Source organism: Petromyzon marinus, chromosome 36 (genome assembly GCF_048934315.1).
Source record: "Petromyzon marinus isolate PM22_M1 ecotype Great Lakes invasive population chromosome 36, UKy_Petmar_22M1.pri1.0, whole genome shotgun sequence".
Taxonomy (NCBI): Eukaryota; Metazoa; Chordata; class Hyperoartia; order Petromyzontiformes; family Petromyzontidae; genus Petromyzon; species Petromyzon marinus.
Genome location: NC_133702.1, coordinates 6863765 through 6878223, shown reverse-complemented (window position 1 = coordinate 6878223; position 14459 = coordinate 6863765). Strand labels below are relative to the sequence as shown.

General features: G+C 47.1%; 1 protein-coding gene across 12 annotated transcripts in view; it reads right to left on the bottom strand.

The window, feature by feature from the left end:
- LOC116949353 (voltage-dependent L-type calcium channel subunit alpha-1D) overlaps window positions 1-14459 on the bottom strand; it is a 226318-nt gene that overhangs the window by 71627 nt on the left and 140232 nt on the right. For all 12 annotated transcript variants that reach the window (XM_032966575.2, XM_032966566.2, XM_032966573.2 and 9 more), the window contains 9 exons: window positions 13053-13213; window positions 10596-10821; window positions 9884-10091; window positions 9087-9207; window positions 8066-8180; window positions 7312-7393; window positions 5450-5510; window positions 4657-4852; window positions 2780-2909 (listed from right to left, as the gene is read on the bottom strand). In XM_032966575.2, coding sequence (XP_032822466.1) covers window positions 2780-2909; window positions 4657-4852; window positions 5450-5510; window positions 7312-7393; window positions 8066-8180; window positions 9087-9207; window positions 9884-10091; window positions 10596-10821; window positions 13053-13213 — 1300 coding nt within the window. The remainder of the gene's footprint in view (window positions 1-2779; window positions 2910-4656; window positions 4853-5449; window positions 5511-7311; window positions 7394-8065; window positions 8181-9086; window positions 9208-9883; window positions 10092-10595; window positions 10822-13052; window positions 13214-14459) is intronic.

The following is a 14459-nucleotide window of genomic DNA, read 5'->3' as shown; positions in this document are numbered from 1 at the left end:
AACAAAATTTTAAGACGGGGAATAGATTATAGTTACATTTTAACTGATATTTAACACCATTAGCCCAGGATAATATGGTAAAAGGGCGATTTCCACTTATTTACTCGATTGCCAATTTATTTCAGACTTTCCGGCGTGCACAGCGGCACATCATGGGGCGATTGTTGCTTTGGTGCTTACGCTGCCCTGGACTCGTGCCCCGAATCCTTCCCGACCTTTCACCCAAAATCCCAGCGATCCCACCGTGGAATGCGCTGAGACGCCGTGCCCACCGGCAGGTGTTTGCATCTGGGTCGGGCGCACGCAAGTGAACGAGACGATAAACACACGGCGGCATTTCCAATCGGCCGTGGCCTTCACCGGCACGCTAAGGCAAAGGTGCAGTGCTGAAATTACTTGCTTGTGCCGCTCGCTGTCGGAAGACAGCCTCCACTGGAGGAAGCTCTGGAGAGCCCCTCCAGAGGATAATTTTGGTCTAACTCTTCAACGCTGGCCGGAAAATCTTGGAAGAGGTGACAGTATCCACACCACATGCGACAAGCCCATCGACGAACTTTGTTGTGCGCATTTATACTGCCGGGTGGACAGAGGTGGCGGGACTTCAAGATTTGCCGGTGTGCAAACGGTCACACACCACGGCAGCGTCCACGGCACAACTCAGGACTTAGGAATAGGTTTTACCCTTTTAACTGGCACAAAAACTGACACCTTTATTCAAGGCATCATGTTTGCAATAACCACAACACAAGCAGTCAAAATGCAAACAAAAAAGACAACTCTGATAATAATAATATGCACTGTCCTTGAATTTGATTGGTCCACACCCGAGACAATCAAATTCAAGGACAGTGCATATTATTATCAGAGTTGTCTTTTTTGTTTGCATTTTGACTGCTGGTGTTGTGGTTATTGCAAACATGATGCCTTGAATAAAGGTGTCAGTTTTTGTGCCAGTTAAAAGGGTAAAACCTATTCCTATATCTTGTTTCTGGCAAAGGAGGTCTCATAATGTTAAAACTCAGGACTTCTCTGCCAGTGCACTATATACGGAATAGAGTAAACTCACAATTGTTGGCCGTGGTGTGATATAGCCGGGCCATACGTTAGGGTCAGACCAATGCAACATAACAATACGCAGGCCTTGGGTGTGTGGTATCAATTGCGGCAACTATGACAGTTTTAAGGATCTGCTGTCCACAGTAATCAAGAGTCCTCAAATCTGATGCAGGGGTCACAGGTGGCACAAGGACTATTGGTTTTGGACCATGTACCCTGGCCACCTGGTACCCCAGTCAAGCAGGCTGGGGCTGCGCTGGGTAGAGACATCTGCCGTGGGTGGAATGACGTGCATTTCAAGTGACAATCCCAGGACAGTCAGGTGAAAAATAAATCCACACACGCCCACGTGCTCCAACACGCAGTGCGTTTTCCACACCCGACTGAAGGTTGTTGTTTGCTAACAAGCTGATCTGAGCAACAGTATATGCAATATTCACTTTATTTACGTATAAACGGTAACAGCATTAAAATGTGTATATAAAAGCATTTATATTTGCAATACAAGATTGGATGGCAGCATCCAAAAACCCCATCCAGCTTCAAATGATCCATTCCATGTTTTACAAATTATTTGGCGATGCTGCTCCTGTGTTGGCCGTGGCGCTCAAACAAAAAAAGACTCATCACATCCGTGAACAAATAACACTGTCGTTAAAGGTGAAATATGTAACAGGTGATGTTTCTGGCAATAGCCCTCCATCTGGCTGTCGCCTGATGAAGCTAGTTGTAATTACTGGCGAAACGTCGTACTCAGTTTATAAATGTTGTGGCTTGGCTCTCCAACACACCGGTGTGCTGTACTAGTGACGAATTGGCCACGTTCTGTTTACGTGACAACGCTTACTCGTTGACTGTGTCGGGGTGGTGGCGGGTTTTAACGACACATTTATACATTCACGCAATCTAGCCCAAAAACCTCGATTATGGATATTGGTCGCGAAAGCCTACGTGTTAAACATATTATTTACGTCCACAGTGCTTAAAACAGCATGAATTAGACTTCTCTGACAGGTGCACTAAATGGAATAGCGGTGTACTCACACATATTGGCTGTGCCACTGTGAAGCTGGGATATACAAAATAGGTTCAGACTCATGAAACACAACATTATGATTCCATATGGCCAATTAAGAGAGATTCAGCTCTCAGTGAATTAGCAATTCTATTGCTTTGCTGAGAGTTGGTGAATAGATTTTGTTTTTATATATTGTAAATGAATTTGATGTTTTTCATTTGTAAATCCCATAACCGCTCGCTGTGTACCTTTATGCCAATCACTGCTCGCCGGACAGTGCGAGGTGCGCGTGTTATCCTTCACAATAGAACAATTGCGAAGGCAGGAGTCATTTGGTTGCCACTGTTCTCAAATACAAATGCTTTTTCGAGAATGTGATAAACGGGGATCATGACAGCAGGATAGGGCGAGCATGGCAAGACAGACGCAGCGTGCGCAACTCATAGCAAACACAACAGGCAGTGTTACGACGACAACAACAACAACAACAAATAAAACAACATTCTTACAAAACAAAAATTATTTCATTTCTAAATATCACGAACAAGCAAATAACAAAAAAATCATAAAAGGTCAAATGCATATCTTGGCATGCTAGAGATGTAAGGTCGGATACATGCTGGTGTTATCGTTTTGACTATATGCACAGTTGTAAAGTGATGTACGGTGCCGTGTCATGTTCATTTCTTAAGGGAAGTCACTCACGTTGTTTCGGAAAGAATGATTGCGAATTGGGTCCTCCGCGGCCAAAGAAACACTGCTCAGCATGATCATGGCCAAAATGAGGTTTGTGAAAATGTGATGATGAATAAGGCGATGGCAACACACTCGAACGCTGAAGAAAGAAAGACAGAAACAAAACGTCAAACGCCAGCGTCACGGCATCACGATCTAAACGGTGGTAAAGGCGTAGCCGTGCTACCGCTTGCTCAAGGCACTGCTGGCAAGCAAGGCCTCCTCCACCAGACAAAGCTATAGAGAGCCCGTCTATTAGGTATTTAGCCTCCTCTTCCATACTGCCAGGACAATCTTGGAAGAGAGTTGGGTGCATCCACACTTTACCCTACCGCACCTGACCGGCCTTGTCGACTGACTGTGGTGCGCCCCATTTATACTGCTGGGCGGACAGAGGCATAGGGTGGGGGAATTTTAGAAACCGCCAGGATTGAATAGGCGACCTCTGGATTTCAAGTCCAGCGTTGCTAACCACTGCACGGCGGCAGCTCCCCCTGCTGCCAGCGTCGCCAGCGAGAGACGCGCGCTAATTGGCGGGGCTCGCAGCAGCCGAGCACGGGAGCGCCTGCGCCAAGGCACTACGGGAATGGCAGGGACGCGGCTCAAGGCTCGATGAGCAGAATGGCTGCGCGGACATGTCTCGCCCGCCGTGCACGCTTGACAGCTAATTCGCACAGCATCGCGCTCCGCGGGCCTCGCACTCCAAGCTTCCGCGGTGTGCGCCGGCGTGCGGCTTCATCGGGGCCTTTCGAGGGAGGCTCACCGAAGTGCGCTTGGCCACGTGGTCCCATGCCTCATGAACACAACAAAAAACGTCGTGGCTGAGCTAATTTTGTTTCGCAGTGGGGAGGCTAGAATTAAACCACGCAGCGGGCTGCTTTGGTACGAAAATTGCAATCGCACGCACGATTATAAAGGGGACACGTATGCACTCGGAATGCAAGAATGAGTTTTGGTGGTACATTTTTCAGACCTGGGATTTTTGGGATTTTGAAGGACAATGTTGGATCTTTATTTCAGATATTCAGATCAATTTACGATGCGATGGTGTTTACGCATCTTCGTGCTGACAAATGCAATGCCACCCGATGCCAAAGAAGTGTGACGTCAATATGTGATGTCATACTTTCATATTGCCTGGAATTTTGTGTCTAGGCCCAATTTTTTTCTGATTTTGTTGATTTAACCTCCAAACACATCCCAAGTGTATCTACACAACTATTCACATTGGATATACGTGGCTGGGTCCACAATCCCCAAAACAATGCAGGCATAAATATTAAAAACGTGGACATTTAATGGGCTCATTTATGTTTCGTACCAAGCTACTGTGTAAGGACATTTAGGCACTATAAAAGCGCAAATTATTACCTTTGTTAAATGATGTGATTATCAGGTTCCCATACTGTAATTTTATTACCTTGGGCTTGACCTTATGAAGCCCACAGCCAACCCTTTGCCAATCCACTGCTGAATAAAACACCTGCCCAATGTCGTATTGGCCATGGGGGGGATGTTTCACCATACTCCACCTTGGCACCATTGTTTCAAATGATGCACCAGGAGGTGGAATTGAACCAGGGAGCATCTGGCTTGCAAGTCCAGTGCATTAATCATTACACCACGGCATCATCGCTGGTGAATGGGTATATGCAGTATACTTTAATAACTGTAATATTCATCATCATCATCATTTGCAGCCCTTTCTCCATTCGCTAACCACTACAACATTGCGGACACTCACCAGAGCAGCAGCATTTGCACAAGCAACCGTGTAAACAAATCAGTGGGCTACGTTTTAGACTTTCGAGGACAAGGGGAGATGCGAGGAGAGGCATGCGGCGTACGGGTTCGTGCTGCTGAAGATAAAGAAAGCGCTCCCCTCTGGAATGGGGACCACTTTCTCCTTCAGGTTGAGGTCAGAGAGGCGACGGGGCCGAGGACCAGAGGGCATGTCCGGCTCCTCCTCGTCCTCCTCCTCCTCTTCTTCCTCCTCTTCCTCCCCCTCGCCGAGGTGCTCCTCTTCCTCCTCCGCCGCCTCATCTTCAAACGAAAAACGCGCGGGCAAACACGCAGTGGGATCCGCCCGTTTAGAATCGTTGGGGCGAGCGTCATTCGCGAAATTTAGCTTTTGAGATCGGGCGGGGGTTCAGGGTGACTTGGTCACAATTAAACTAAACTAAACTTTTTATTTTACCAGGTTAAGGCCCACTGAGCTATATAGCTCTGAAACTCTTTGTCAGAAGCGACCTGGCCATCATGTGGAAATTCACAGCAGCCAAATACTCTGAACGCGTGATGTTGATTCTGAATGTGGAGGGGCGAACCCGGAGGACCTGGAGAAAAATCCACGCGAGTGAACGCATTCGGCGTTCACGGCATTCTAGCAGCACCAAGGCCACGAGGAAGGCGCTGATGTTCATTCCTTGAGAACTTTACACGACGTTTCTGACTGTTCCAGTCTACCAGGCAGAACAACACTTGCACCGCCATCGTCCCCGCGTGTCCGAGTGTTTCCACACCTCTTCCACAAACCCCCTGTGTCCGCTCGCTTTGTTCAACCGGATCAGAGCCCGTTATTCAAATTAAAAGCTAGCAGATGCTCTTAATTCCCACAACGAAAATATATGGAAGCGTTACCTGCGGCGTGAGATCCGGAGGATGGAAGAGCCTTCTTCCCGTCGTCGGCAGTAATCTGCAACTACAAAATAAATCGGCCGCCGCCCATCGTTACCGCAGGGCATTGCGGAGGTGTACCTTGGGCTCGCGCGATGCGTGGCGTCGTGTGCCCATCATTACCACCGCACTGATCGCGTGCAGAAGACCTTTTGCCAGCGTCGATTGGACCACAAAAGGAAACATGAAGGTCACGGCCGCATCATTGGTGCACCGTCCTTCGCGCGACGCAGGCATTTAGATCATGCCTGTGGCTCAGCTCGAAGCTTCGTGCCATGGTGTTAAAAATGTCTGCTCGTCAGGACGTAAGCTCATTCATTGTGAATTAACGAGGATGGCAAATTAAGAGAGACTGAGCAGCAGGTGAGTACAAAAAATATAATAATCTACTGTCAGTGACAGGAAAGGACGATCTGAGTGTTTCAGCTGACTGACCTTATTAAGGACGAGTTGACCTTCAGTGACAGTGATAGAGAAACCCTGTTGTTACTCATAATTGCGTCTGTTGTTCTTTGTACAGGGTGATCCGTGTACTGATACCCCACTGACATATGTCCCCCTCCTATCTTCTTAACAGCTAATTGACAACTGTGAAAAACGACGACTCCACGTCTTGCAAAAGCAACCAGACACCTCAAGTCAATGCAAACATTAAACAGAGAACAATAAAACAGCAATTAATAATACAGCAATAATAAACACTTCATTAACAGCAAGCAAAACACAGTCTAAATTAAAGCATTACAACTTAATATTCCAGGAGAGCAAATTTTAGCTGTTGAGTAGGGTATAATTAAAAGTCAATTATATTCATAATGACAAAACTACAAATCCAATGTGTCCATTAAAAATAGTTTCATCAGCAAAATAGTTTTTGTTAAGTTTCTTTGTTAAGTGATTATATTTCCCTTAATTCCTTAACCAACCAGGTACCTCAGGCGTAGAGCGAGTGGCTCGCATTTGGAAGGTTCCGAGTTCAGAATCAGAATATTTATTTATTCTAGAAAAATCCGATGAGCTGTGAAGCTCTTTTTCACGGATGTCAAGTAGAGGCGGGCCAGAAAGTTACACAAACAAATGCAAAAAAAAGGAGTACAAAGTATAGGAATGGCAAGCAAATCACTCTAAATAAACTAAACCAATTTTATTTTACCAGGTAAAGCCCACTGAGCTATTTGTTCCTTTTTCAGAAGAAACCTGGCCACAAATGACAGCTCAACGAAGTGGCCTATCATGTGTAAATTTATAGTAGCCAAATATTCAAAATGCATGTTTATATTGAGAATTCACACAGCCCATCATCCTTCTGAGGTCGATAAAGTTAGTACCACTTTGTAAGACAGTCAACAGTGGTTGTCCCCTGGAGAGACTCACCTGCGCCATATGAATTATACACAGATGATGAGCACTGCTTCAATGCTCATATAACATAAATTAAATGCATCAAATATATCAACGTGCCTGGGTAAAATGCAGCTGTATAATCACCACCAATGTATGCAGATCACATAATGTAAAAGACAACTCACACGCACACCGAGGTGTGTAAATTACCTGGCGTTCAGGTCACCTGGCCCATCGTCTGGCTGATGTTAGGCCACGTTTCTCACGGACCCTCTGGTGGGCAAACCAGCTGGAATTCTGGTAAACTTGGTACAAAGGCCACTTGGTGCATACGTCGGGAGCGCTCAATTGAGTTTTGGATGCAGCCACAAGGACACGCTGCATGAACAGGTGGTTACCAATTAGAGTAGTGCCCTTGGCTGTGTGTGTGTGTGCCCAGAGCGCTGGGTGTTGCTGCTGCTGCTGATGATGTCCTATCGTACCTTGGTGCTGGCATCAGCGATTTTATCGAGTTTGCCCTTCTCCCCGTCCTCTTTCTTTTCCAACTTGCCATTTTTCTCTGCCCTGCGATGGTGTGAAAGCAGCATCCGCGAGTCAGCGGATTTCCCCTTCGTTGTACAGTTACGTACATGTATATGGAATATTGTGGGTTTGTGATGTTAAGGATATGACATCGTCCTATATGGGTGTAAAGTATAATCTGCAGTCACTCAATTAAAATGTTTCCTTCCATCAACCTATTGGCTTTCCAGCCCAATATTATCAAACAAACATTTTTTAAGCGAGCGAAAAATGGCTTTGAGTTCATGTTCTCTATTAGCAAGCCGTAATGTAAACATGTTCGTAAACATTGCTTTTTAATTGAATAAATTACATCTTTTAATTATATTTTCTTGTACATTTTGATGTCTTCATCACGATTACGCTATGGATGAGCCACATATTCCCTTTGCTTTGATAATTGGCCAAATACCAGCTTTTCAAAATATTCTAATCGGGCCGAAAAAAGCTTTAAATCGAAATTCAAATAACAGTTCAACGTTTTCAAACCCTCACAGACATCATCCGCAATCGATGACGATGATCATTAACGGACGATTAATGATGTTCACAATGATGATACATGAGTGATTGATGAAAGGATGACTGCTAGATGGATGATGACCACAATGATGATTCAATGACAGTACGATTGCCATTTATAGATGTTGACGTCATTGATGATGATGATTCTACCTGGCACTCTTTTTCTTTTCCTTCTCCTCCTCGTCCTCTTTCTGCGCAGTGTTGAGACTTTCAGCGTCAGCCAAGTTGTCCACGGCAATGGCCAAGAACACGTTCAGAAGGATGTCTGTGGCCCAACACCCGCTCAGGATCCAAACCTGCACTTTCAACTGGGGAGCTCAGCTCGGCCAAATTCGGGCAAATGGCAATTTTTAGTACCGCATTTGCCCTAAAGCCTGCAGCACTCTCATTCAGCTCGGGTGAGCCCGCGTGACGAGCTAATGACATCTCTGTTCTGAAATAAAACAAAGTATAAATAAATAATGGCAACCAATGCCCGGTGTTTTATTATTATTTTTCTTTCTATCATATTTTATGCACGTGACTCTTTTAGAGCTGAATCATCCGAGTGATGTATTGAGCTCATAATGGGAACACTGGCCTCTTTGTATAAGGCTCATTTGTAACAGCGTGTGTTGGACCGCAGTCAGTGCACAGGTACCTACAAATGCAAAGGTAAAAGCGCAGCCCTGAAATTGCTTGCTAACGTCACTACCGGCGAAAGGGCCTTCACTAGAAAGAGCTCAAGAGGGACCCTATATTGATGGGTATTGTGGCCTACTTTCAGTGCGCTGGTCAGACGCCGTGGAAGAAGTGGGAGCGCCCACACTTTAACCCACCTTGAGCGACCTACCAATCGACTGAGTTACACTGCTGGGTGGACAGAGGCATGGGGGCATTCCAGAAACTTGCACCATTGTTTAAAATGCCAAACTAGCGAAGATTAAATCGAGCCGGAGACCTCTGAATTTCAAGTTCAGCGTGCTAACCATTGCACCACGGCAGTATCCCCGGCACCTACAAAACGCTTTACAAGTTAAGTGAAATAGGTGACAACAGATAAATAAATCCAGCCAGCGCTCGTGTGGTGACATTGTCCGTGGGGCTGAAGGTGACCAAGGGAGTTTACGCCTCTCATCTGCGCACAGCGGTGCGGGCGGAGGTTCTGCTTTCCGCTCGGCGACGAGGATACAGTTACCGCAGATGAAGAGGATGATGAAGTAGATGCACACGAGCATTCCCGTGGAGGAGGGCCCACCGTACGCCATGATGCCGTCGTACATGACAGCGTTCCAGTCCTCTCCTGTCAAGATCTGGTGGAGGGGGGGGGGGGGGGGTCACATGATGAGTCTCAGTGCAGCCACGCTCATTATCGCCGTTATCGCAGTCGTCATGAGTGACGATCTATCCACTGCTGGATGGGGGGGGGGGGGGAGGGGCCTCGCCAACAAGCTGTCGCAAATCTCCTGCGGTCCTGCCATGCAACAATCTACGTAGCTCCCGCACACAGGCTGATTTCCTCGCTCCATCTCCGCATCTGGCGTCCTCTCGCACATCTTGCTGCCTCCTGCTTTTGGCTGCCACTCCCATTGTTCGTGTCGACCACCACCGGCTGTCATCTCCACCAGCGACGTGTCCTGCCCAAATCCACTTAATTCTTCTTAATGGTCAATAAGAAGTCGATAGATTGAGTATGCACGAGCCCTTCCACCTCGTTATTGAGTTGAACTACAGAAAATACCACTTGTGTATAATAAATAGCACTTTGAAAACATCACACTGTGTGATTTACAAAAAACGGAGCGGATGTTTTCCGATATCGCGAACGGAGCATGGGAGAAGCACGCGCGTGTGTCGCCGTATTGGTTTTCGTGGTTGTGCTGCGTGTCGTCCGACGTTTCGCTCCATGTGCTCGGGCGGAGCTACGTCTGCACGTGCAAGCTCGCGGAGCGACGGAGGCCTGGCCGCAGGCGGCGCTCGAAGCCTGACCTGGAACACGGTGAGCAGAGACTGCGGGAAGTTGTCGAACGTGCTGCGCTTGGTCTGCGTCTCGTCGAAGTTGAACTTGCCCCCGAAGAGCTGCATGCCGAGCAGCGAGAAGATGATGATGAAGAGGAAAAGGAGCAGCAGCAGGGAGGCAATGGATCGCATGGAGTTGAGCAGCGAAGCCACCAGGTTGCTCAGGGCGGCCCAGTACCTGCGGGGTAGAGTGCGAGCATTGTGAACAAAAGCGCCGTGGACCCAAATACCCCTTTTCCACTGGCACATCCGAGCCGGGCCAGCACGGGGCCCTCACGGTGCAGGTGTTTTTTTTTTTCGTGAGTTTGGTCACGAGCCATGGTTTACCTCACAACCGTGACGCACTGACTTCACGCAATGTATGGATCTACCCCCGGGCCTAAGCAGAGCCTGGGGCGCGGTTATCATCAGTTTAAACCGTAGGCCTACGCAACTAATATTATCCACAATAAAGGTTTTTCTTTTGGGCTAGATGGCATAAGTATAAATTTGTCGTTAACCCACCGCCACCCGGCACAGCCAATTAGTAAGGCTTGTCATGTAAACAAACCATGCCCGTTAGTTCTTACTTCAGCACACCGGTGCGTTGGAGAGTAAACCCACGACATTTACAATTGTTGGACGACACGCGACGCAACGGCGATTGTTCTCACGGGCGAGCCCCAATCCGCGAGTCGCTCACTTGGTGACTTTGAAGATGCGGAGGAGGCGCACACAGCGGAGCACGGAGATGCCCAGGGGCGACATGACACCGAACTCCACGAGGATCGTCTCGATGATGCCGCCGAACACCACGAAGCAGTCGAAGCGGTTGAAGAGCGACACGAAGTAGGCCTGCAGGCCCAGGCTGTACATCTTGGTGAGCATCTCCACGGTGAACATCGCCAGCAGCACCTTGTTGGCGATGTCTGCGCACGGGACGCAGCATGCGGGTGGGTGGGGAGACTGCTGAGAGAGGTCCAACATCACGATTCTGACCCTCGCAGGTTCATCCAAGAATTGATTCTCCTACGGCTCATTCGCATCGTAATACAGGATTGCGTCTATGGTGGGTAATAGCGGCAATCACAGACAGCAGCGAAGGGGGAAAGTGTGAAGTGTTTGGGCGGCAGGGTAGCGCCGTGCTTCACGGCAAGAAAGCCCTGGGTTTGGTTCCTGACTCGAGCACCTTTCTGCTCTCCCCCTGTTCTAGATCTGTTTCCTCTGGGTTCTCCGGTGTCCTCCAATTGCTAAACAAAACCATACAATGCAATGGGCATTGGCCAAAACCGCCCAATACTGAAAATGTACCTGCAAATTACTCAATTGGGATCACACAAAAGCACCAGCATCAACCCGCTGCTGCGGACATCTTGGAAGGACAACTTCTACAAAATAGGAATGGAGACTCAGGCAGGCTTTCCTCAGTAGACAAGTGGAATATGATTCATAATTGATTTTGCGAGATAAAAGTCTGAGACTGAAGAGGGAGCGCGAGTGAACGGTGCGAATGAGCAGGGGGTGGCAGGAGTTCCAGAAAGTGCTTTCTATTGAGCGCTACAAAACTAAGAACATACTGTTCATTGCGTTTCTTTTAACATTTGGATTGGGGATGCATGGAGAGAGGAGGTGTGAAAATGTTGCGAACACATTGTCTGTTTAAAATTGTATTAAAGCGAGGCAACAGCTATCTCCTGAAGAGGATGTTGAACTGTTTGGCAACCCAATATACTGCATTTGCAACATTCTGTGCCTTGCTGCCACACTAATTTAATTCTTGTCCCTTGATTCAACAAAGCCTTAATCGCCGATTGATTTGGTGAGTTGTGGTTTATCGATGAGTTTCTTACATTGAAAGACACGGCCGAATGAAGTGCCACCATAGTTGATGATGATGGTGATGATTTTGTTTTATTACGATTCCTGTTTACACAGGAAAGCCCCACTGAGTCTCAAGACTCCATTTCAGGAGGATCCTGCCAAGTTTTTTGCACGAGTGGGCAATGTTTGCTGGTATGTAATCCGAATTGAGTAATTTGTGGGCGATTTTTTTCAGCATCAGAACATTTGGTCAATACCAGTTACATCACACATCCGATTAGCATGGTTGGCTACGTACAGTGCGAAAGAAGTTCATACGTATGAATTTTTTTTCCGATTGTTTTTAATAGCTGATTATAATGATGACAGTTATGATGATATTCACATTTTTCTCTGACGGTGTTAACAATGACAATTGTAATTTCATTATATAGATCAGGGGTGGGGAACGGGCCGTATAAGGTCCGCAAAATCATTTGGTGTGGCCCTGCCAAGGCAACCGCAGGTGGGACTCGAAATTCAATAAATCTCGGAGCAAACCTGGAAAAGCAGTTGCGAGTAGCAACATCATCAATACCAGCTAACATCACCACACGCCTCGCCAAAGAGAAGCAGTTACAGCCATCACATTAGGGGTGAGTTAATTAAATGTTTGACCAAATATAATAGGCCAATTTTAAGTTGATAATTTTGTATGGCCCGCGAATGATGTTATAAATATCCAAATGGCCCTTGGCAGAAAAAAGGTTCCCCACCCCTGATATAGATGATTATGATGATGATAAGGAAAGTGATACAACTTTGGATTTATAAAATAAAAATAAATCATGTATGGCCTTTGACAATCAATTGTGGAATGAAAACGTTCCCATGAAATATCAGTTAGGGAGGGCCCACGACCGGCTCAGATATCACTCACCCACTGATGTTAGCCATGGCCGGGAATAAAACTCTAGTGGCTAGGATCATGGTGCAATATGTTAACCACTGCACTACCGATGTCCTCCCGTTGGATTACTCTCCCCCATTAAGACCGTCCAAATGCAGCCAAATCCCAAGGTGCTGATGGCGACAATAGCGACTATGATAATGATGATTATGAAGTCGTCATTTACATGTCATCCACTGATGATTACAGAGATTGTGACGAGAATAGCAATCATCTTGATGATGATTATGAAGTCACGTCTTGAGTAATGTTTATTGTCATCCACTGACGATGGTTGTTACAATGATGACGATGACAGCAATGACAATGACTACCACGAAAAAAGGTCACTTCATGCCAAACGCCTCGTTGTACGGGCACTCGTTTATAATGTGCACTGGCCGCTGTTACCTTGGACCTGCGTGAGCCAGTCAGGCTGGTTGTAGTGCTCAGAGGCGATGGTGAGCGTGTTGAGGAAGACCAGGATGATGACGACCCAGTAGAAGCCAGTGGACTTCACCGTGAGACGTGTCTTCCTTCTGCAGAACCGGTTCCACCTCCGCCACCGCCGGCTGCAATGGGTACGGAGCACCTAGGGCTTGCTGTGGTCGACTCAGCAGTACATTAGCCCGCTCGGGGGTCAATAAAATGAGGCACCAAGGGTGGCCTTTCCTGGGCTCGGCTGCGTGTTGAGAATTTCTTCCGTCACACTTTCGCCGCCGCGTGCTACTCTGCGGGCATCGTCTTCGCTTCAACTCCAGAAGATGCCCGCAGGAGGGCGCCATGGCGAGAGAGCTCGGCAGAAATTTAAAAAAAGCCACCGCTTCACCTGTGGCCTAAGCCAGAAGACCAAACTTGGCTTAAGGGGGCCTCCTGTAAGAACCCCGTGTGTTAAAATGATCGCCGCCTTGTGAGAAGGTAAAAGTAGGGCTATTCATACTGTGGTGAGGCTGGCCCCGGTCTTAGCAATGTAAAATCTCCACCACTGCCTCGGGATCACCCCCCACCCCGCCCGCCATGCTTGTTTAAGTAGGGATAAACTTCTACATTTTGATTTAAAGCTTTCGTGACTACAGGGATTCATATTCTTGGTTCTTTCGGTAAAGTCACGTAGAAGGGAAACGTGACTTTACCGAAAGAACCAAGATAATAAACTTCTACATGTTTAATTATTCATTATTGTTGACATCAAAAGGATAATAATTTACAGCTTATTGTTGACACATTTATCAGCATAAAAATGTCAATCCACCGTTGTTGAAGGCCTTTGCATGCCCATGTGGCATAGCAGGATGTTTTTTTGTCATACCTTACCATGCTGATCAGTGTGGGTTAGTGAAGGGGAAACCCATGACCGATTCAGATGTCACTCGCCACGGATGTTAGCCGTGCCTAGGAATCAATATCAGGCCAGTCGCCGAGTTAATAGCCCAGTAAACTAATCGATGTGCCACGCAACATTGAAGTAACGATGGCTCGTTATTTACGCGGGAAAGCAGCGCTGAGTCTCACGACTCTTGTGCAAGATGATCCTACCCGGTGGTGGTGTTTGGACTTTTGTCCATTATTGAGCATTTTTTTACATGTGAAGTGCCCAGAGAAACCCCACGCATAGAATGGGGGATAATACAGGCATAGACCAGGAACCTACATGCTGTACTGATGCCCACAAGTGCCTTGTTTCACTACAGGAGGGGGGTTTCATTATATCCTGCCTACGCTCTGCTGATCGCCTGTGCGTGCCTAACTCATTTTTTATAAGATATTCACCCATTGCTCTGCTCTACATAAATTACGTCATATCTAGTTTACGGCCAT